The 21,296-nt window shown below is 39.3% G+C and overlaps 1 protein-coding gene across 2 annotated transcripts; it reads right to left on the reverse strand.

The window, feature by feature from the left end:
* Positions 1-8: 8 nt before the first annotated feature.
* On the reverse strand, positions 9-18,820 carry hspa12b (heat shock protein 12B). 2 transcript variants are annotated; one of them, XM_084404056.1, is made up of 13 exons: positions 18,693-18,820; positions 14,205-14,296; positions 12,643-12,737; positions 11,067-11,191; positions 10,787-10,973; positions 10,453-10,557; positions 8,864-8,980; positions 6,747-6,924; positions 4,769-4,855; positions 3,766-3,870; positions 2,209-2,467; positions 2,013-2,116; positions 9-1,927 (listed from the first exon to the last, which is right to left on the reverse strand). In XM_084404056.1, exons 2-13 carry the CDS (start codon positions 14,248-14,250, stop codon positions 1,260-1,262), a joined length of 2,076 nt encoding a protein of 691 aa, XP_084260182.1. In that variant the 5' UTR covers positions 14,251-14,296; positions 18,693-18,820; the 3' UTR covers positions 9-1,259. The 2 variants fall into 2 exon arrangements, with proteins under 2 accessions (XP_084260182.1, XP_084260181.1); XM_084404055.1 differs by lacking the exon at positions 18,693-18,820 and adding an exon at positions 16,537-16,961.
* Between the last annotated feature and the right edge of the window lie 2,476 nt (positions 18,821-21,296).

A 21,296-nucleotide genomic window follows, 5' to 3' on the forward strand; every position in this document is an offset into this window, starting at 1 on the left:
TCAGGGAAACATTTAAAGAAAAATAACTTTATTTTCAGTCATTGTGATTAGTATACCAACAGTTTCATAGTAAGTATCAAACTAAAGTCAAAGTTTTAGGACTTTATTCTGACATTGTTTTGTGTGATTTAACCCCTAGCTTGATTCCCTCATGTCGAACTGATGTTCAGCATATTTGATAGGAAATTTAACATCTTTGAAGTTTGTGGGGAAAAAAATACTATTCTCCTGATAGATGAAAAGCCAACAACATTGCTTTTACATAAAAGATTAAAGAATGATATTTCAAATGTCATTGATAAATGTTATAATTTAAAGTTTATACCAGGCACATATAAAAGAAAAAAAAGAAACCTATAGACAGGCTTAAACGTTTAGACCTGGAATAATTTAAAGTCTTGAGAGGTAGTGTTTCATTGACTTTAGCTATTTTAATTGTGCCGGAATGTCTCTTAAAATATTTTTCATGGAGCAAATAAGTAAAAGTACAATTACAACCAGGCAGAAAATAAAATGTCTACAAATCGCATTTGAAAATGTTACTGTTTTGTACCTAGGAAATCAGAAAACTAAATTTCTCCGCCAACCAAACTCCTTAACATTATTCCAAATGATTACTTCCTCTTCTTACCTCCAGGTGGCGCAACCATAATTTATAAACACGAGATCTATCTTGATACAAGTTTAAAATGAATAATTTTTAGTTATAGAGTATATGTTTACAAAAATTAAAATTAAGTGGCTTTGATAAATCAATTTAAATATGAAGTGTCTGCAAACTTAAAATAATGTCTGTTTCCTGCATGCATGACATGCTGGTAAACACCACAAGCAATAACAAAATTGGAACTACTTCCTCTGTTTGACAGGAAATGCATTTACAGAAATTATGCCAAAAATGGAAGCTTGTTTGATAACCAAATGCATTTCCCGTTATACTTTACTCATTGATGGTCTAATTAAAATAGTCTGTTGCTCTTGACATAATTGAGATTTTCATTACTCATAATTATCCGAAGATTACAGTACACATACAGAGACCGTACTCATAGCTGGTGCTTTGCACGATAAAAAAAGAATCCCAATAACATTCCAGTTCATCATTCAGCCCTTCAGTTTTTACATCTGCAATCCTTAAGGATCCAGATGTTGAAACTCAAAGCTGTTATTTGAGATTATTTTTTGGATGAGATTAGCTGTGGTTAAATGTCCCTCGCATTTTACAAATTCCAGTTCTCTCCAGAAACAGCATAGTAGGATCAGTTGGACAGGAAGTCAATTGATGCCCGCACCAGTCGGCCGGTTGCCACATCAACAGCTGTGACTTTGATCTCAGTGTCTCCAAACTGCATGGTAGTGCGAATCTCTCTGCGTTCAAATGCGCATCCTTTATCGTTTTCACCAGCATTAGCTGCCGCTGCCCCCGACTCAAGCAGGTCTAGCGTGATGGCACCACACTTCCTCACCCTGAGGTCAGTTATATAGGTTATTTCATCAGTGTCGCTGCAGTAGATGTTGATTATGATCTTCCTTTGTCCTATTCTTGCTGGAGTGTAGCTCCGCCTCACCACCTCACCCAAAGCCACCGATTGATCAACACAAACAAAGCGGTCCAGGATGTCAGTGCACCATTCTCGGCCATCTTTAATGAGTAGCTTGTCACGAGGGTGTCGACCTTCCACAAAGCGGTTCAAAACTCCAACACCGTAAGTTAGCGGGCAACGGCGTACACGGACAACAGTGGGGTCTAGTCCAAACAGGACTGCACCCTTCAGGATGGTCAGACCTACGTCATGTGGAATTATGATACGGCAGTTCCGCCCTAGTGCGTTCTGGGCTGCGCGTTGAAGCATGGGCGACTCTGCGAATCCTCCAACCAAGAAGAGAAAACGCACACCCTTTACTTCTTCCTTCTGCATCAGGTTCTCTGGTAGGGTGAGAGAAATCGATAAGATATCAGGGAATTAAATACCGATCCCTGGCTTAGTGTTTGTTTGAGAGACGTCTCTTACCAATATGTTTTATGATGTTGTTGATGGTCGGCTGAAAAAGCTCATTCATGGCCTCTGCAGAGAATCTAAGCATCCCTTGAGATGACCACTTTATAGAATTCATACTGACAGAAACATAACACAAAGTTAAAACATAAATACTCACACTTTCAAAGGCATAATTTAGCAAATAAAGTTCTCAGTGAGTCAGACTTACTTGCTCTTGCGCAGGGCAGTCTCCACACTCTGCCCCCGGTGTCGTTTGTAGAAGTCAATGAAAGAGAAGGGCAGTAAGATGTTTAATGAGTTGGCCCGGCCAGGGGCCGCTGTGCGCTTACGGGCTTCAAATGCAATGGTGAGGTCTACCCAAGCTGCTGGACGTTTTGCTTTAAAACTCTCAATGAAGTCAGCCCCAAAGATCTGGCACAACATGGCCTCAAAGGCAAGATCCACTCCAACTGCTCCATAAGGACCCCCTGAAAGAGAAACATGTATATGAACCATTTAGGTTTAGGTTACATGCCACTTGATTTGCATGTTCACCACATTTTTCTTCAGGTCCTAAACTAAATCCTTTGGAATAATCATGATCAATCAAGACGACCTTCAGCATCAGATCTTTTTCAGGGTTGGAGTGAAATGACGGGGCATGGCTGAAGTGAACAATCAAGTTTGACCAGCTTTGATTCCATTCCATCATTAGTGCTAAACATTTTGGCTAGTAGGATGTGCTCCTGGATTTGTTGGTTTTGGAAAACATTCAAGTAATTTCCCTTGATAAAAATATACTTTGAACCCCAACTCCAGAGCACTAAGCCTAACCCTTCTCGTTCCCTTAAACCAGGGGTGTCCAACCCTGATCTTGGAGGACCACTTTGAATGCAGGGATTAGCTCAAACACACCAGCCTGGAAGTTTCTATAGATCCTGAAGACATTGATTTTCTGGTTCAATTAGGACTGGAGCTAAGCTCTGGGCGAATTAAAAAAAAATGCTTTTTTGCACCTTTGAAGGGAACTTAGGGAAGGGGAAGCCATTTGTAGGGGTATTCCAAACATAAGTGAACTACTGAATCCCTTCACGATGGGCCCTTCCACAAGTCTGTTAGTGAAGGGAACATGCGATGGTCACTTCAAGAAAGTAATTTAATCGTTTATGGTCATTATAAATGTACATTTATTTGTATTATTTTAACAGAAATAATAAGACATTCATGTTGTCACTGCCTAGCATTGTCGTGTTAACATTCCATGTGAAGCTAATGAGGAAACTACATAGTCTTTCAATGCTCCCTTTGCCAAGTGCATTCATAACGGCTTCATTACGACACACAAGTGCCCTGCTCCCTTCAAAGTCCCCACTACAAGGGCTTTCCCTTTCGGAGTGAGTTGGGCATAGGGATGTTCACTTCTGATTTGCCGTCTGCTGGAAGGTGGCCCATCATGTGCAGGATTGGACCCCTCCTCCCCACCCTACCCTGCTTACGAGCACCCTTGATGTGTCTGTTTGCCAAGCCCACACTAATAGAAAACACTACCATACATTTGGCACTATATCCCCTAAGTGTGGACTCGGAGGGGGACAACATGGGTTTAAGGTGCCATTTGAGACAGGGCCGTTGATCCAGGAATATATTCTAAAACTATGTACAACAGTTATTGAAATAAAAGTTGGTCAATCATGACTGTTCACTTCAGCAATGCCCTATCATTTCACTCTAGTATTGAAGATCTCTGAGCTGAAGATGAAGGAGTTGGTTTTGGTCCTCAACTAACCTGAGGCTTTGTAAAGCTCCTTTAGTGTGCCCTGTGGCTGCTCAATCTGATGCACCGTCAGATCCACCGTCCCACCGCCACAGTCTGCCACAATGTACCGATCACCTTTGAAAATACACATGGTTATTTAACCATGACCTTAGTCTGTCTCGTTACCTGCTTAATAATTGTTACAGGATTTTTGAAGCAACAATAACACCTTGTTCTTACACAGTTTCATGGAAAATGGCCTCCTCTTTGTGAATCTATAAGCAGATTCACAAAGCACTCTTGAGACTACGAAAAAGGAGATCTGTTTTTTTAGTAGTGTATGAGTTAGATGGCAATAAACTCTCTCTCTCTCTCTCTCTCTCTCTCTCTCCAGGAAACATCTGGAGCTGAAGATCTTATTATTTTGACCCTGCACCTTGTCATTGTGCCAGTCATGCAGAGAGAGCTGCATGCACACACACTGCAACCCTGCGCTCAGTCTGTGCAGCCAGTAATAACATACCAATGATTGCTCCATAATGAGGGTCTCTTACACATATGCACAGCAATTAGAGTCATATAAACAATATTATATGCACATAAGGAACAAGAAAGTGTGGCTAGGGGAAATCATGTTTTAAGATAGGAAACATGATCTTATGTGAAAACTGAAAAAAAAAAAAAAAAGTAGTGCATTACAATACTCTGGAAATGATTTCCCTGGAAAGTATTGTTATGATCTATACTTGTATTATGATCAAAGAATCACAAAAAAAAGATATTCATGTCTTTATTAAAGCATCTTCATGTTTAATTTGTTACAGTGTCAGCACAGACACAGCAACAGGCAACAGGATGTCAGTTTCCAATATAATGTGTGTGTCTGAGGACAAAATTACTATTTCATATATTTGTTTATTGCCACCATTGCCATTTAATTTTTTGCAGCCATTATAACTTTCAAATAATATAAGTCTATTGTATGTCCTCAGTTTTATAGCTAAATAAATGTGTGTGTGTCTCCATCTCTTACCTGTCTGCATCTCAGACCACAATTCTCCAGTACCACTCTCCACCAGAAAAGTTCGGCTATGTCTGGATCTGCGGAGCTGCTCACGGGCTGAAAGAAACATTGACTTCCTTTAGTCAATGAATCACTCACACATGGGCAGCATTAATCAAAGTCTTATCACATTAGAATCAATACAACTCACGGAGAGAACAAAAAAGAGAGGGAGAGATTGCAGATATCTGGATCAAAAATATGGCAGCCTGCAAAACAGACCTTGGTTTAATGAATCTAAAGCATTTGTCTGCAATACATGCCTTCGAGATGTGAGCACAATTTACTTCAAGTCTTGCTCTTATATACCTAATAAAACCAGCTTGTTTCATGGCTGCAGTTTTATAGTGGGTGATGTTAGTGAATAATGACCTGCTAAACTAAGAATTATCTGCTTCACTTTCGGGTTTACTAAGGCTACTGATTGGCATATTTCCTGAGGAACTCTTTTTATGGAATGCATTACTTCAAACATTTTCTTTTCAGGTAAAGTGTGTGAACACTAGAGAATACAGACATTCCCACAGCTTACAGCAAACACACAGAGAAGAGAAACTTAACTACACTTTGGGGACAATCTGGAACCCAATACAATATGAAACAGCGTTTGAAACAAAGAGGAAAAAGTAACTGATTTGAACTTGAATTGCTCTAAAAGCCATGTGGTTTCGGAAGAACAGAGACAGTGATTAATAATGTGTCTATTTTCTTAAGAAGATGAGAGGACAGACAATGATGGACTAAATTTATTTGGACTAGTTTCTACCCCACACTTTTCACCGGAAGAAACTCTTTTAAAACCGACTTCTCACACTCGCTAGTTTCACTAGTTTATTTAATGTTTCAGTTAACAATGTTCAACAGTATACATACATGCATCACAGGAGAATTCTGTCACAATTGTCAAGTCATGAACATTCATATTATAGTTTTAAGGTAAGTAAATACTTATAAGATTGGAAGTTTCTGTATGTGACAAGTAAAACAACAAAACCAATGCATAAAACGCATTGAAACTAATTTCAAAAGCATCAAAAATTTGACATGCCAAAGGGTTTTCAGGAAAGTTTGCCATCTTCATAAAAAAAAAAAACACAGGCCTGTTAGTGTAAATAAAATAAAAATCCCTTGGAACATAAAAGTGGCAAAGCTTTGTGTTCCTTCATTTATGTGTGTACATGAACATTGTCCAATTGTAAAACATGTTGTGGGAGATTACATTTTGGAACCTAACATGCTCAAATCCCTTTGAATAAGCAAGCAAGCAAAAATGCAAGAAAGAATGAAAGAAAAAACTAATTATCCAGGGAAACTAGTGTAAGCAGTCTAGAAGAGGGTGAGCTCATGGTTCACAGCACCTTGTTTCAATTATAATGTGAAATGTGTGTGTATAAGTGTAAGTATATTTTGTTTGAGTGTAAAAACAGGAATGAATGATAGTGTCTACGGTGCTTTATTTTCTGTTGTATATAAATGTGAAAAGAGTGTTTGTAAAAGAACCCCATTTTTTCTTTTTTCAAGCAGTGGTAACAAAAACATTGTCAGTCTTTCAAAGAGTTTTTTTTTTTTTTGTTCAGCTCTGTAACCTCAGGGGACACTCTAACCTACGGGTAAATGTCATCTCATTCTTGCTGTCTTAACCCAAACCATATGCTCTCATAGTCACTAAGACCCACTTGGTTCTGGATCAGTCTGACCCCGATCTAACTGTCCTCAATGCATACACCCGCAAATAACCACACAAAACAAAAACAGCACTCTATTTTCAAGGGATGAAAGACAGTCCTGTATTCCCCATGCTTTAAGCATGGTTCCCATTTAATGTTTATAGAGAAATGTGATACACTCAAAGCAAGAGGTTTGGACTGCTTCCCAGGATCAATCTGAGAGCTAGTGATATTGTATAATGCTAATTGGCTTAGAAGAAAAAAAAAAAAAACGTTCTTACCTTGCCTAAAACTGGAATCGAAAGGGCGGGAGCCATCTACATCTAAACCATTGGTTACTGGTCGTTGGCTGAGGTCAATGACCTGGTGTAGACGGAGCTTCCTGCAGTAGATGGATGCAGCCTCTGGTTCAAGAGCTATGAGGAGCTGTTCAGGAGAATCTGCAGTCACCAAACCTGCCTACAATAAGATCAACAACATGAGCCTTAATTAGTAGATTGAGTTCATATTGAGAAATATACACTCATCAGCAGTTTTTAGGCAGCACACAGAGTGGTGTTTAGTTCCTGAGAGAATCAGCATTTTGAACAAATCAGTTAAGTTAATATTTCAATGACTCACTTGTATAGACAGCCACTTGTTTCATTCCTGAATGAATCAGTGTTTTAAATGAACTGGTTGAGTGAACAATTCAGTGGCTCACTCATACAGACAGTAATTTGTTTAGTTCCTGAATGAATCAGTTTTTGAACAAATCAGTAGAGAGTGAATGATTCAATGACTCTTGAATAGACAGTCATTTGTTTTGTTCCTGAATTAATTAACATTTTGAATGAATTGACACTTGTTTCCACCTACTGGCATAAGTAACGATGTAACCTGCAGAAAAAGTGACTGGATAATCCCTTGTCTGGAGCAGGGCCGGCCGTTGCCTAGGCCGCAAAATGACAGGGGGCGAAGCAACCTCAAGCAAAAGCAAGAGCACCCTCATTTGATACTGTAATAATATCATATTGGCGAAACTGATTTGACAAAGGCTCCAGTCCTAATTTGTGTTCGCGTCAAAGGGTTTCTGTTTACGTGTTTTTGCAGTGTTGAGCAATGAAGCCAATCACAGACATGTCTGTTGATCTCTTAAATGCAATGACCAATCAGAGGTGTTTATGAGCATGCACTGCTCAAATTATTTTCAGAAAATTTTCACAACATCAAATGTTACTACAAAATAAAAACACCATATTTACTGTCCAATGAGCACTGGTATCATGGTAACCAAAATAAACGGAAATAATGTTTCAGTGTATTGTAAAAGTATCAGTACACTACCCCAGTTGGTCATGGAGTTATGATAGGAGGTGGTGGGCTGCCTCGTTCCCCCTATCTTGCTTGACTGGGACAGGCGTGGTTTCCTGTGTTTGTGTGCTGGCCTCTTGCATTGTTTAACCTCTGTGACATTGCAAAGAGGAAATTAACCTCGACCTGCCTTACCTCTAGAAAGGTAGTGAGGGAAAAAGATCCAGGGCTACTAGAACAACTACAGTTCTGACATGGGCCTGTTTAATATGTAGAGTTGTTGGCTGGTTTAGGTATAACTGCGGGGGGATTTCAGTGGTCTTCGAGTCTGAGCAGCTGGTAGTGATCGAATCAACAGTCTTTGTTCTTTAACGGCGATCTCTGCACTGTTGATTGTTGTATGTAAAAAGAATCTCTGTGATTGATTTCTTAGCGTTTTGCTCATAGGGAAATGTACAAGTCTGCAATACTGAACATTTCACACAGGCAAACACACACACATATTTAATGGATATCAGGTTATAGTCCCCTCTTGGCACACTATTTCTCTCCACTCATACAAATGTCTTTCAACATTCCCATTTACTGTATGTGTGCACTGTGCAGTGACTATTGCATTCCTTTTCATATACGCACATTTCCTGAACTGCACTTGGGGGCTGAAGGACATCACATTCAATGTGGGAGTGTGCATTTGTGTATGTGTGCATGAGAGAAGAAAGAGAGAAAAAGAAAGAAAAAGAGAAAGAGAAAAAAAAGTGTGTGTATTTGAATGGTCACACTTTAGTTAATGGTCCAATTCTCACTATTAACTACAGCTTTTGTCTAAATAAACTCCTAATTACTGCTTATTAATAGTTAGTAAGGCAGTTGTTTCCCAAAGTTTAGGTATTGGATATGATTAAGGGATGTAGAATATGGTCATGCAGAATAAGGCATTAAATGTGCTTTATAAGTACTAATATACAGCCAATATCCTAGTAATATGCATGCTAATAAGCAACTAGTTAAAAGTGGACCCAAAACTAAAGTGTTACTATTTGATTATGTGTAATTTTTCATATATGTAGTGGAAACTGATCTTAGATCACTTATGCTACATTACCAAATAGGCAGCTTCTCGCATGAACTGCTTGGCTGGCTGCCGCCACACCGCAGGAACAGTGATGACCCATCGTACTTCATTACTTTCCAGCACAGAGGAGGACTGGTCCTTCACCTCCTGAAAAGCACACACACACACACACACACACACACACACACACACACACACACACACACACACACACACACACACACACACACACACACACACACACACACACACACACACACACACACACACACACACACACACATTACTACTTTTCCATCTCTTATCTAAACTACATTCCACAGATAACATTTTCATACTTATATTAGTTATTGATATCCCTTATTTCCGTTCCGCTCTAAAATGATGTGCCGGACTCAAAACACTCAGGATGCATGGCCGGAGGTTTGGTAGAAATCTCCATGTTAGTGTTTTCCCACAAGCCTTCAGGGGCTCCAGGAAGCAGGAGGAAGAAGGTTTGGGTCCAGCCAAAACTGACAACAGATTGGCCCAGAACCTCCACCTCCCCTGACCCCCACTGTTCACAGAGACTGGATGTGTTCTTGTTTGAATAAAGGAAAAGTACGTCCTGAAAGATTTGGACAAAAGCCACCGCACACTACTGCTTTACATTACACTGGGGGTTCATGTTCAGTCTGGCCCTAGATGGAGATTTATATTGTACAGCTAAAATAGGTAACAAATGCCTAAATAAGTGAAAGAATAACCAAGCCAATAACAGCACTGGAAAAATGTGTTTCACAGATAAAAATGTTCAAATAATTAGTAAGTCAAATACAAAAAAGTAAAGTACAAAGACATTTTTTTTTTTTTTTTTATCAAATAAAATGTAAAAATTATATATTTCAGAAATTCGATAATTAATATCCATCCATTCTCTAAACCACTTGTCCTATGTAGGGTCATGGGTATGCTAGAGTTTATACCAGCATGTTGGGCCAAAGGCTAAATTTAATATATAATTTTGGTAACACTTTAGAATAAATCCATAATAGGTAACTATGCAGGAAGTAATGCAGGATAAATGAGTAGTACTACATTAACACTTCAGTTACTTATAAGGAAACAAGCTTATCTAATCAGTTAATAATATCACATTTAGGACTGAGATAGTTCCTTATAATTACTGAATGAGATTAGCCTAATTTATAACTATCAACAAACTAACTATGACAACTTAAAAAGAATTACCAATTAATTGTGAGTTACTCTGTAGGAAATATTAGTGATCTGGACCATTATTTTAGATAAGTAGCTCTTAAAGGGTGACTATGTAACACTTGAGTTCTTAGTGATGCATTTTATAACATTATTCAGAGTAAAACAGACAACCGATTACGTCTCTGACAAATTATAAAGAATTACCAATTAATTACTAATCACAACATTAATGTGTCTTAGTTATTTGATAGCTATTAATGACTCTAATATCATTCAGTAATTACTGATTTCCTGAAAAGGAACTATCTTACTCCTAAATTTTATATACTAACTGATTAGTTAAGCTTGTATCCTTATTAGTTAACAGTAGTAGCTCATTTTGTCGCTGGAGCAGTACGTGTGTGTGTGTGTGTGTTCACCTTTAAAGCATGTTCTCTGAAGAACCTCAAGGCATGAGAAAACACCTCAATGGCCCGAACTCTTCTTCCACTTACTGACTCCAGCTCAGTCTCCATAGATAGATCCTATAGAAAAGCAAGAAAGTCTGCTGCAGAAATGCTCACAGAAGTGTCATAAATACTCCACTCCCCTTATGCTTTGCTTCAGACAGATAATAGATCTGGCTTCTTCATTTTAGACAGTGTTGTGATACCTTATCAACAATGCTTGATGCCCCTAAGCTGAGCACTTACCATACCTGAATAAATTCTACAATAAAAAACACAGTCAATAAAAAGTAGATTATGTGTTTACACTGGTGCTGTGGATTTTCATTTTGAATTTGTCAAAGTAGAGCCAATGCCCGGCCTCCTCTGGGTCAAGGTCATGGTAGCTGTCTCGAGCTGCAAAGCCAAAACTGTGGAACCGGAGGTCAGGGGTCAACAGCAGACAGGTTGGACTCTTCTGATTGGCTACACCAGGGTCGCCACCCTCCCACCGCCTGTTAGAAAAACAGGGAGAAATGTAGGGTCAGATATGGGCAGGGGAGTTATAAGAACTTATAATAACTTTAGGGTACAGATATCATAAATACCTCATCATGTGAATGGTCTCAGGATCTTCTGTGAAACTGAAGGCATAGCCACTGGAGGTGGTGCCAAAATCTATAGCGACCACCACAGAAAATGGACGAGCCACACACGGTCTCAATTCTGTCCTCTACAGAGAGAAAGAAAGAAAAAAAACAAGGTAGACAGAAAGAAAATACATCTATTGCCTTATAATATTTTCAGAGGAGTGACTTTACAAAAATAATTCTCCCTGGTACGGAGAGTAACTGACTCCACCTTTTCCCTCGCTCCTCTTATCTCTAGATCATTTCCCTGACCTGAGTGTTACATTGACTAAACACATCAGAAGGGAGTGTATCATGGATCACTTTCAGCTTATGTTCATGCCAGTATTTTTTTGTCCATTTAAAGGTGATTTAAACATGTGTTTAAAAACGCGAGACTCAGGACAGTGGAACGAAAAAAAGCAAGGTTTAGAGAAGCATTTATAACGCTGTGTCATGAGCAAAGAGCCACAAGATGCAAGTACAACGGGCAAACACGTACGTCTAGCGCATGTTTACAGCAGTGGAATGAAAAACAATAAGGCGACATTCACACCGAACGCGATTTTGCCCTTAAATATGCGAGAAGCACAACAGTGGAATGAAAAAACGCAAGGTCCGTTTGATTTTTAAAGTTGATCTTCTTGTGTTTTTAGATATGAACGCAATGGTCCAAAACATCAAAAACTGTGATGTTTGCACACATTCTGTAAGACCACAAGTGTGCCATTTGGGACAGGGCCATTGGCCATGAGTTTGAGGCAAGACTATGTGTTTGTCCAACCAACAGCAGACAGAGACCTTGAATTTATTTTTGCAATTCGATTTTGTGAAGTTGGTGCCTTCTAGACTGAGAAAACCCAGAAAATGTATTTTTGGGCTCATGTGGATGAAAGACAACAACTCCCAGAATGCACTTGCTTCGCTGCCCTACGAGGCCACTCCCAAGCCACGCCTACCGGTTACAGAGGGCAGTATCAGAAGAAATGATACAACTAGGCCACTAGTTGACTCGAAATTGAAAAGACGCCGTTTTATCGTGAGATCCCACCCCCTATGGGTGGCTGAAAACATGCAGAACTAGCTCCTACAACTGGCTGTAGTCTCTAGCCTCTGGCCAAAAAAGCCTCCTATGATGCAAAATGACAATTTTTTCGTCATCGGAGGTTTTTTCCAGACACATAATACAGAAATCTCTCGTCTCAGGGGGACATGAGGGAGGGAAGCACGGTTATTCGAAAGTAATACCGGGTTTCTACTGATACAAAGCTTAATGCTAATTGGTGAAGTATCCCTTTAAGAGAAAAAAGTCGGCTTTCGAAGGAAACGTTTTTGTGTGACCACAGATTGCAGTGCACTTTAACTGGAGGATGAACTAATGATAGTGCTGTTTTCAACCAACTGACTGAGTGCTAAGTAAAGAAGCATAATTGCATATTTCTGGTGGGACCACATCCTCTTTTAACATTGCTGTAGTTTGAAGCATCTGATTTTGCCATTTAATCCAGGTTTTTCATATAAAGTGCTAAAGAGAGAGGATCTGTCATGATCTTACCGGAGAGGGAGAGGGAGTAAGAGGAGTGATACTGCACTCATTTCTGGAAGGAGATGGAGAACCACATGGAGATGTAGAGGCTGATCTGTCTTCACCTGAAAAAGAAGGAGACAAGATAAAAAGATTGATTGAGGGATAAAGGGAGAAATCCTAGAAAGTTGCTCATGCATTGAACTGGAAAAGCAAGAACAGGACTCCCTGTATGTAAAAACACCAGACTGGCTGAGCAATTAAGAGAATTCAGGAAAATTCCATATTGGTTTTAAGCCCAACTGGCATGTGTTTAGCGACATCAGAATTTCCAATGGATGGTTTTGTTGGGAAAAATTCTGTGGGTCATTTTAGATTTCATATCACCTTATGCTGAATGGCCTTATACCTTTATAAAAGAAATACATATAACCTAAATTTCAGAAGTATTTAAAGTTGCAATGAAACAGAAGTAGTGACAGTCCAGTCCAGAACTTGTAATAACTAGGTACCCTGAATCTACCCCTAAACCATAACCTAAATCCATGTAGTTACCTTAAATTTCCAGGACTTTATAGGTAAGTACACTGTAAAGTACTGTAAAATAAAGTGAACTGATCGTTTCCTCTGTATTATGATGTACATCGAAGTGAAACGGCTTATTGAAAAAAGAAAAAAGTAGGGCAGGGACTTGGTTCTATATTAGCTATTGATTGGATTTTAAGATGTGCTGGAGGCAGATCTGAGTCCCAGCTTCTAGTCGATTGTGGTCGATGCCATCATTATGTCATCAGAGAGAAGTTTCACTGGAAGATCGAGTTGACATTTTGATAAAAAATTACAATGAAACATATACAGGGACGAATAATTTACAATCAGTTCAATATCATGCATTTAGAAAATAGATGATAGACTTTAAAACCTGGACAATTCAATTAAAATTCATTTGAAAGCTGTTTTCTATCCTTATCTAACACAGGAGTTATACGTGCATTCTGCGTTCTCTTCAACAGTGTCATCATGTGCACTCAGCATTAACACTTTGATTTGTGGTGTCTCATATCTGTGGCAACACTGGCAGCAAGGAATTTCAGGAGCAGAATTCCAAACATTCCATAATTCCTAACACGGTCAAAAGTGTGCGTACATTTTCCAGGTCAAAATGAATTCCATGGCAAGTGATATCCACATGGATTGACCTCTTCCAGCAAGGTCACTCTAATATGTTTTCAACCGAGCACACACTCAAACATGGGTGTAATTCACTCAAGAGTATGACAGGAATGTTATCGACATGTACAGATATTCTCAAGAGTGCAGAGCTTAGATAAGAGAGGGTCACACCCCGGTCCAGTATTGTTGATGGCGTAGACAGGAATTACAGCATAATTCCTGTGGAAATGTGTGGATGATCACAGGTCTCAATTCAGATTTACATTTTGGACTCCAAATCTGCTGTATATAAATTCTGGTTGTATACTGCAAAAGTATTGTTCAACTATTATAACCTAGGTTCCCCTAGGATATTACACAGATATGATTATTTTTTATTTTTGATCATTTCCCACAGAATAATTTTAATGAAATGTTACCTGGCACTTGTAGACTGTTGGTACTGAGCTGCAGGACGTCTGTCATTGTAGAGGTCACAGGGCTGTTACAGCATAACAGGGAAAGAATAACTCTGAAATGTGAAGCAGAATTTAATTATAAATATTTGACAATTTTTCTTTCATGATGTAAAATGGTATATAGACTCAAGATAAATTTACATTTTAAATTACATTCAAAAATTCCATTGTAGAAACTTATGATAATAATGAAAATGATGATTAAGATATGTACATGAATTCAAGATTTTAGGAAAATATGTTATTTGATTTTACATCATGAATATCCCAGATTACATTTTAGGGGGTCAGTATAAATATTTTTTAAAAGAACCATAAGAAATCAACATGAATACATCTTAGATTGCATTTCTTAGAATGTGGCACATGGTTTAAACACATTTTTTCATAGACATTCCTATGAACTATACATTTATATTTTTTGTCTCTCTCTTTCTGAAACCTATTAGGACATCCCAGCTGCAGCAACAAAAGCATGGCATGATGTGTTAGTGAGTGTGTATTAATCATGCTGTTTCCCAAAGCACTTGTTGGGCTCTGTTTTCAGACTAAATGATCTGAAACGGGAGAGAAACACAGAAATGTGTTAAGCAAATGTTAAATGCTAGTCTGATATCACACAAGTACTAAATTCTGTGTTTAGTTTACAATACAATAGATTTACAGTAATTTCTTGTATCTGATGAACAAAGAGGGAAAAATGAATATGGTGCTTTCTGAAATTCAACCTCATGTCCCCCTACCTCCAAAGTGTTCCCCTTTCCCCCTATTTTCCCCATGCTTCTTGCCTTAATCTTTTCTTTGGACTCATTCCCTTTTTCTTCCACTGTTAGTTTCAAACCCTCTCAATGTGTGTGTGTGTGTGTGTGTGTGTGTGTGCTTGTGTGTGTGCATGCATGTGTGCTCAGGAGAGAAAAAGGTTTTTGGAAAAGGAGAAAAGGTGGAGAGGGAGAGGTGAGGGCCTCCCACAGTACATGTTTAGTAAATGGATCTGACTGGAATATACTCTCCAGATGCTCAAATCTGGGATGTAGCCTACAACATTTGGCATAGAACACTTTATATAGATCAAACTTGCAAACCTTTCCACAACAAAGAGCATTTTTCAGAAAGGTTCTTTAGGAGAAAACGTAAAACATAAAGACATTCGTAAATCTAAAAAGTAAAAACTTTGAAATTTTAAGAGCCCATTGAACTTGATTGCCTTTGAATATGATTTATTACTGCCTCTCCATATGGTTTCAGACACACTTCATACAGATTACAAATGACATCACAGAGGCTTTCTGGCACTGAGGCTGAGTCATTTGAACAAAGAAATGATTCTTTATTTTTTCTACATCGTTTTGCACAGGTTGTTGTTTGAGCCTATGCATAATTTACACACTGTAAAATCAACTTAAAAAAATTACTTCAATTGGTAACACCTAAAGAAATTACGTTTTCTCAACTTAAATTATCACGTTTTTCACGATAAAACGTGATAATTTAAGTTGAGAAAACTTAATTTCTTTAGGTGTTACCAATTGAAGTCATTTTTTAAGTTGATCCAACTGTTCACTTTTTACAGTGCAGCATTCACTTATAAAGTTGTGCACTTCAGCAATATAAGAAAACTGTGTATCCCTTATTTATAGTATATAATAATATGTCATTTGATTTAATGTTTTTGTTTGTCTAGTCTTCATATTCAATGTTTTTACCATCAACTTCATTATGAACTTCATTATGATTCATAATGAATTTAAAGCTTCTGTCTGAGACATTTCAGTTGTTTAACTTGTGAATAGTCCCTCTTTATATTTCACCATCCATAAGCAGCTTGGCATATTGTCGACTGCCACTGAAAATAATTTCAGCTTGTACTTTAGTTTGTTTTGTGGTTTTAAAACCACAGACACACATCTTGTTTCCTCCGAGAGTTTTCTAGGAAAATCTTCCTATTAATTTCCACCCAAGAGCTACTTGTGACACAGCGACACTTTGCAGAAGCTGAGGTCAAGCATGATGAATTACCGACCCCTTTCCTGCTACATTACAATTATAGTCATTTTGGAGGATGTGCAAAGTCGTATTTCAATGTCTGATAGGTAATTATGGTCAGCATGTCCACTAGAGTCCCATTTGTCTTTTTATGTTATACTAGAGCATCATGAAGTCACGCATCTCTCTTGAAAACACCCGACAATCCCACTCCTGTCAGTCATCACAGCATACAAAAAAGACAAAGCACTGCACCTGATGCTGGTCCCATGAAACAATTTACTCTTTAGCATGTCAAATTTGTACTCACCCTTTTGTTTAGAATGTGTCCCCTGCCTGGGGTTGTTTAGTCCCTGATCAAAGTTCAAAAACCCAAAAGGAATTGGATGTTTCAGTAGCGGAGTTTAAGTAATGATGCTGTTTCCCAACAGAAGTTTCAGCCAAATGTCTGAGAGAAGAAAAGCACTGAAGGTTTGATCTAAAGTTGAAAAAAGTTTGAAAAGTGATCAGATCCAAAGAATATTCCACTGACTTCTGATATTTCTCTGTTTCTGTATCCCAGCAGTCAATCCGTCATCTGCAATGGAATGTCAGGGAGGAATGGTTGAGAGAGCCACACACACACACACACACACACACACACACATGTACAGGGGCTGGATATGAAGGTTTCTCTAGTGAAGGGGGAAAGGGAGGGGATCTGACTTCATACTGACACAGATTCAATCACTGTGTACCGGTGTGTTTGTTGGAGTGGAAGAGAGAGAGAGAGAGGGAGAGGGAGAGGGTGGAGAGTATTTGGAGTGGTAGCGTGCACTGATTAAGTCATCCGATCCCCCCTCCCAATGTTTCCCCTCTTTTCCTTCTGCCCACCCCCTGCATCCAACTCTTTCTTCCCTCTCAGCTTCTCTTCCAGCTCGATCTTTTTTCTTGTCTTTCCTGTCTTCTCTTCACTCTGTTTCCTTTCTCTCTCTAACAAAACTCTAAAATAGAACAAACGGTTTAAAACTGTTTAAAACTATACATGCATACAAACAAATGCATTTTAGCTCATCGATGTTGCATTAGTTTGACCTGCTTATTGTAAATGTTCATGAATTATCATGTAAGGTCACATTTTAACAAACACACCTCTGCACAAACAGAACTACAGTTTGGTCGAGGCCATGATTCTGGTGTGCATGGGTGGTTTCTGTGGTGTCTCTATGTAGTTGCTTAGGTGTTATGAGTGGTTTAGCCTGATGCTATGTGGTGGTTGTGGTGGTTAGGGTGTTCTAGGCATAGATATACATCTACATCATATAGTATGAATGTAATCCAGACATACTACATCTGCCATGTTGTCATTATCATGTGACCTACCAGCATCAGTTACATCACTTTACTGTCATTCATAAATTCACAAAATCACTTAACTGTCATTCTCTTCATGGGATAGTAAAGTGTCCATCGTATACACATTTCAGAATAGTAGGTCATCCGGGTACTTTTTGCCTATACTCTTATCTATACTGTTAAAAATGTGAATTTGGACATACTTTTGTTACATACTGTTTTTTTGCCTACTAAATAGTAGGGAAGTATGTGATTTCCGATGCAGCCTTAGTTCTTTTTCTTATTCTTTTTAGTTTATTGGTGGTTGGTAGACCAGCTTTTGGTGCATTACTGCCACCAACTAAACTGGAGTGTGAAGCATTGATGGGACTCAAAAACAAACAAAACAAAAAAAAAACTATATTCTTAACTTACTTTTTGTTTCTTTTAAAAACCTCAAGAAGATTACATATTGCATCGGAATTCTCCCACGTTTTTTAGACAGAAGACTTTCTATTGACTGTTTTATTTTCCATTTCCTGCAGATTCATTTTTTTATACCAAGCAATGTATAAGGATGTGTTTTTTCTTAGTTCATCAGTTACAATGGTTTTTGATTTGCCCTCATGTGGCTCACCTGTCTTGTTAATTACCTTGTTTAGTCCCTTGTGTTTCTTGGTGTATATATCTATAGCCCTCATTTTCAGTTGTTGTTTGTCAGATCTCATCTCATTTTATGTATTGCTCTATTTCTAGCCTGAAGAAGTGTAATTTTGAGTTTATTTTGATTAAAGAAAACTGCTTGCAAATAAATCCATCTCTTTTCTGCCTTTTTGCAACCCCTTGCTGACTGACCAAAACAAATGGATCTAGCGGCAGTTCAGATCCTCTTCCTCTAACAGGGGGATCTGTCCCTTGAGGAGCACACACAGAGGTTTCTTGATTTGGTCCCCTTCATGTCCCGTATCGGCCTGTGCTATTCACTTCTTCGGCCCTGTCTCCATAGACTCCCTTCAGCCCTTTGACTCATCATTTGCTGGCTCCACCTAGCAGCTTGGATACACCTTGGGCTTCCAGTTCGTCACCTTCTAGATCCACCACAAGCCTCCAAGCCCACCACTCTACCTCGACCCGTCGACCAGTAATCTCTACCTGGGACCTTGTCCTTATGGCTCCATCTGGCTTCCTTGTCCCTCATGTTCTGCCCTGGTAAGTTGTCACTCTGCCTTGACCACGGACTTCTGGGCGTTCGTCTGTATCTTGGCCCCCAACGCCTTCAGCTCCGTTGGGCTCCTTCCCTCTGACCCCACTTAGTCCTCAGCTGCAGCAGCTCCACCTATGTTTTCTGGCACCCTGGCTCCACCTCTATAGCCTGGCCCCACCTCTGTTCTCTGGCACTTTGGCTCCACCTCTGTTTTCTGGCATCCTGGCTCCACCTCTATACCCTGGCCCCACCTCTGTTCTCTGGCACTTTGGCTCCACCTCTGTTTTCTGGCACCCTTGACTCAACCTCTGTTCTCTGGCACCCTGGCTCCACCTCTATACTCTGGCACACTGGCTCCACCTCTGGTCTCTGGCACTGTTCTCTGGCACCCTGGCTCCACCTCTGTTCTCTGGCACCCTCTGTTCAAGAGATGTTCTCTGGCACCCTGGCTCCACCTCTGTTCTCTGGCACCCTGGCTCCACCTCTGTTCTCTGGCACCCTCTGTTCAAGAGATGTTCTCTGGCACCCTGGCTCCACCTCTGTTCTCTGGCACCCTCTGTTCAAGAGATGTTCTCTGGCACCCTGGCTCCACCTCGGCCACTCATCCCCACAGCTCCGCCTTGGTCTCCAAGATCTTTAGTGTCACCCAGTCTCTTTGGCTCTTCTTGTCTCTCTCTTTTTCTTCTTTGGTCTCTCCAGTTCATTTTCAAGTGTATAATTGTCATGTAAACATACTCTAAGTTCATCAGTTACTATGGTTTTTGATTTGCCCTCAGTGCCTCATCTGTGTCTTGTTAATCGTCTTGTTAAGTCCCTAGTGTGTGTGTGTGTGTGTATATATATATATATATATATATATATATATATATAGTCAATATATAGTCCTCATATCTGTTGTTGATTTCAGCGTTTTCAATTACTAAAATTGAAATAGAAATGAAATAAATAGAAATGTGTTCCTGCATGTAGTTCTTCCTTATACAGTAATTTCTCAAACATACAACACTTTAAGCAAAATATACAATGTCTGCTGACAACAGTAAAATTAGAGTTTAATTTGAGTTTAGAACACATTGCTAATGGCATTTACCTCCCTGAGCCACCAGGGCGAATCTCACAAAGGAAGTAAAAAAAAAAAAAGGAAGTCCCTCTACTTTTTTAGCCTTTGTTTACTGACAGAGACCCTCACATCTTCTCTGTTCCATATTTGACTGTTTATTCATGGCGTATCCATTCACAACTATCAGCCGACTCACTCCAGCATGTTCTGGCCAGTCTGTGAATAAACACTCCAGACCACACATTGCTTTCTTGGTCAGACAGGAAGCAACCAAGTGAGTTAAGAGGAAGTGAACAACCCTTGACTAAGTTACTCGTGCTGCACACTGAACCAGGAAGTGCTTTGGCTCTGATCATGAACACACCCTAAAGCTTCCTCTTTTACACACCACCCTTCCGCTTTCAGAAGGGCTACCCATTAGCGTCAGCCTCTCTTTAGCAATCAGAATGGCAAATAATCATTTTGTAACTTATTGCACCTGTTCTCCTCTTAAATTAATTGATAGATATGCTCCCTATCAGTACTGCCTCTCATCTAAATGATTTTATTTATCACCAAACATGTCATATTATCAACATGTAAATAGTCCATGCATGTGCAAGTGCTAAGTGCACATGAATGTATGCCTTCCAGCCTTGCCTTTTCCTGTGACTGTTGTCTGTACTTGAGGAAAAGGTGGGTCCACTCCTCTGATCTCAGTCACACACACACAGACACACACATTGCTATTTTCAATGAGACTCCCACTTTAACTCTATTGTAATGATAGAATTACTAGCAGACTACAGCCACACCATCAACATCTACACACCCCTGGCCCATATAAGAACAAGCTGGAGGACCTGGGGAACCCAGAGTTAGGGTGGTTTTCATAAATAATGATCCTGTGATACTGTCAGGAAAGAAGTAGTATAATTGGATCAAGTCCCTGAGAGAAGCAGCATTTGGTGTAGGCCTATACTCTTTTATGGACTGGTGAGAGTTTTAGACAACAACAACAAAAGAAGTTTATTTGTGCGATGAGAAACTGTAAGGACTCTTTGTTCAAAATAAAAACCTCACTAATTGACTACAATGTGTAGTCTTGCAACAAATCAGCATTGAGGAGTAGCGTGTTATGATTCAACAAGAGGAGCATTTCAAGCTTCTCCCTCATAGGCAGAAACAAATGACACATAGGGATGAACTTTAATTCAAGCAGGTCAAACAATGTCAGAACTGATATAATAGTGAAAACTCACTGGAGATGTTGAAGATAATTGTGTCATAATCAAATTATGTTGAAGTTGTCACCAAGTCTAATACAAACCAAACCAAATGCACTTGTACTAAGCATGTAACAGAGTCAAGTAAGGACTTCTCATGAGGAGTCATAGGGGCTGTTTACATGACCCCTTTTTGAACTAAAAATAAAAACTTTATGCGTTTTGGGGCGTCATTTACATGACAACGCCGGTTTGGGGGCTTAAAAAAGCAAACTTTTGGAAACGTG

This window comes from Rutilus rutilus (assembly GCF_951802725.1).
Source record: "Rutilus rutilus genome assembly, chromosome: 3".
Taxonomy (NCBI): Eukaryota; Metazoa; Chordata; class Actinopteri; order Cypriniformes; family Leuciscidae; genus Rutilus; species Rutilus rutilus.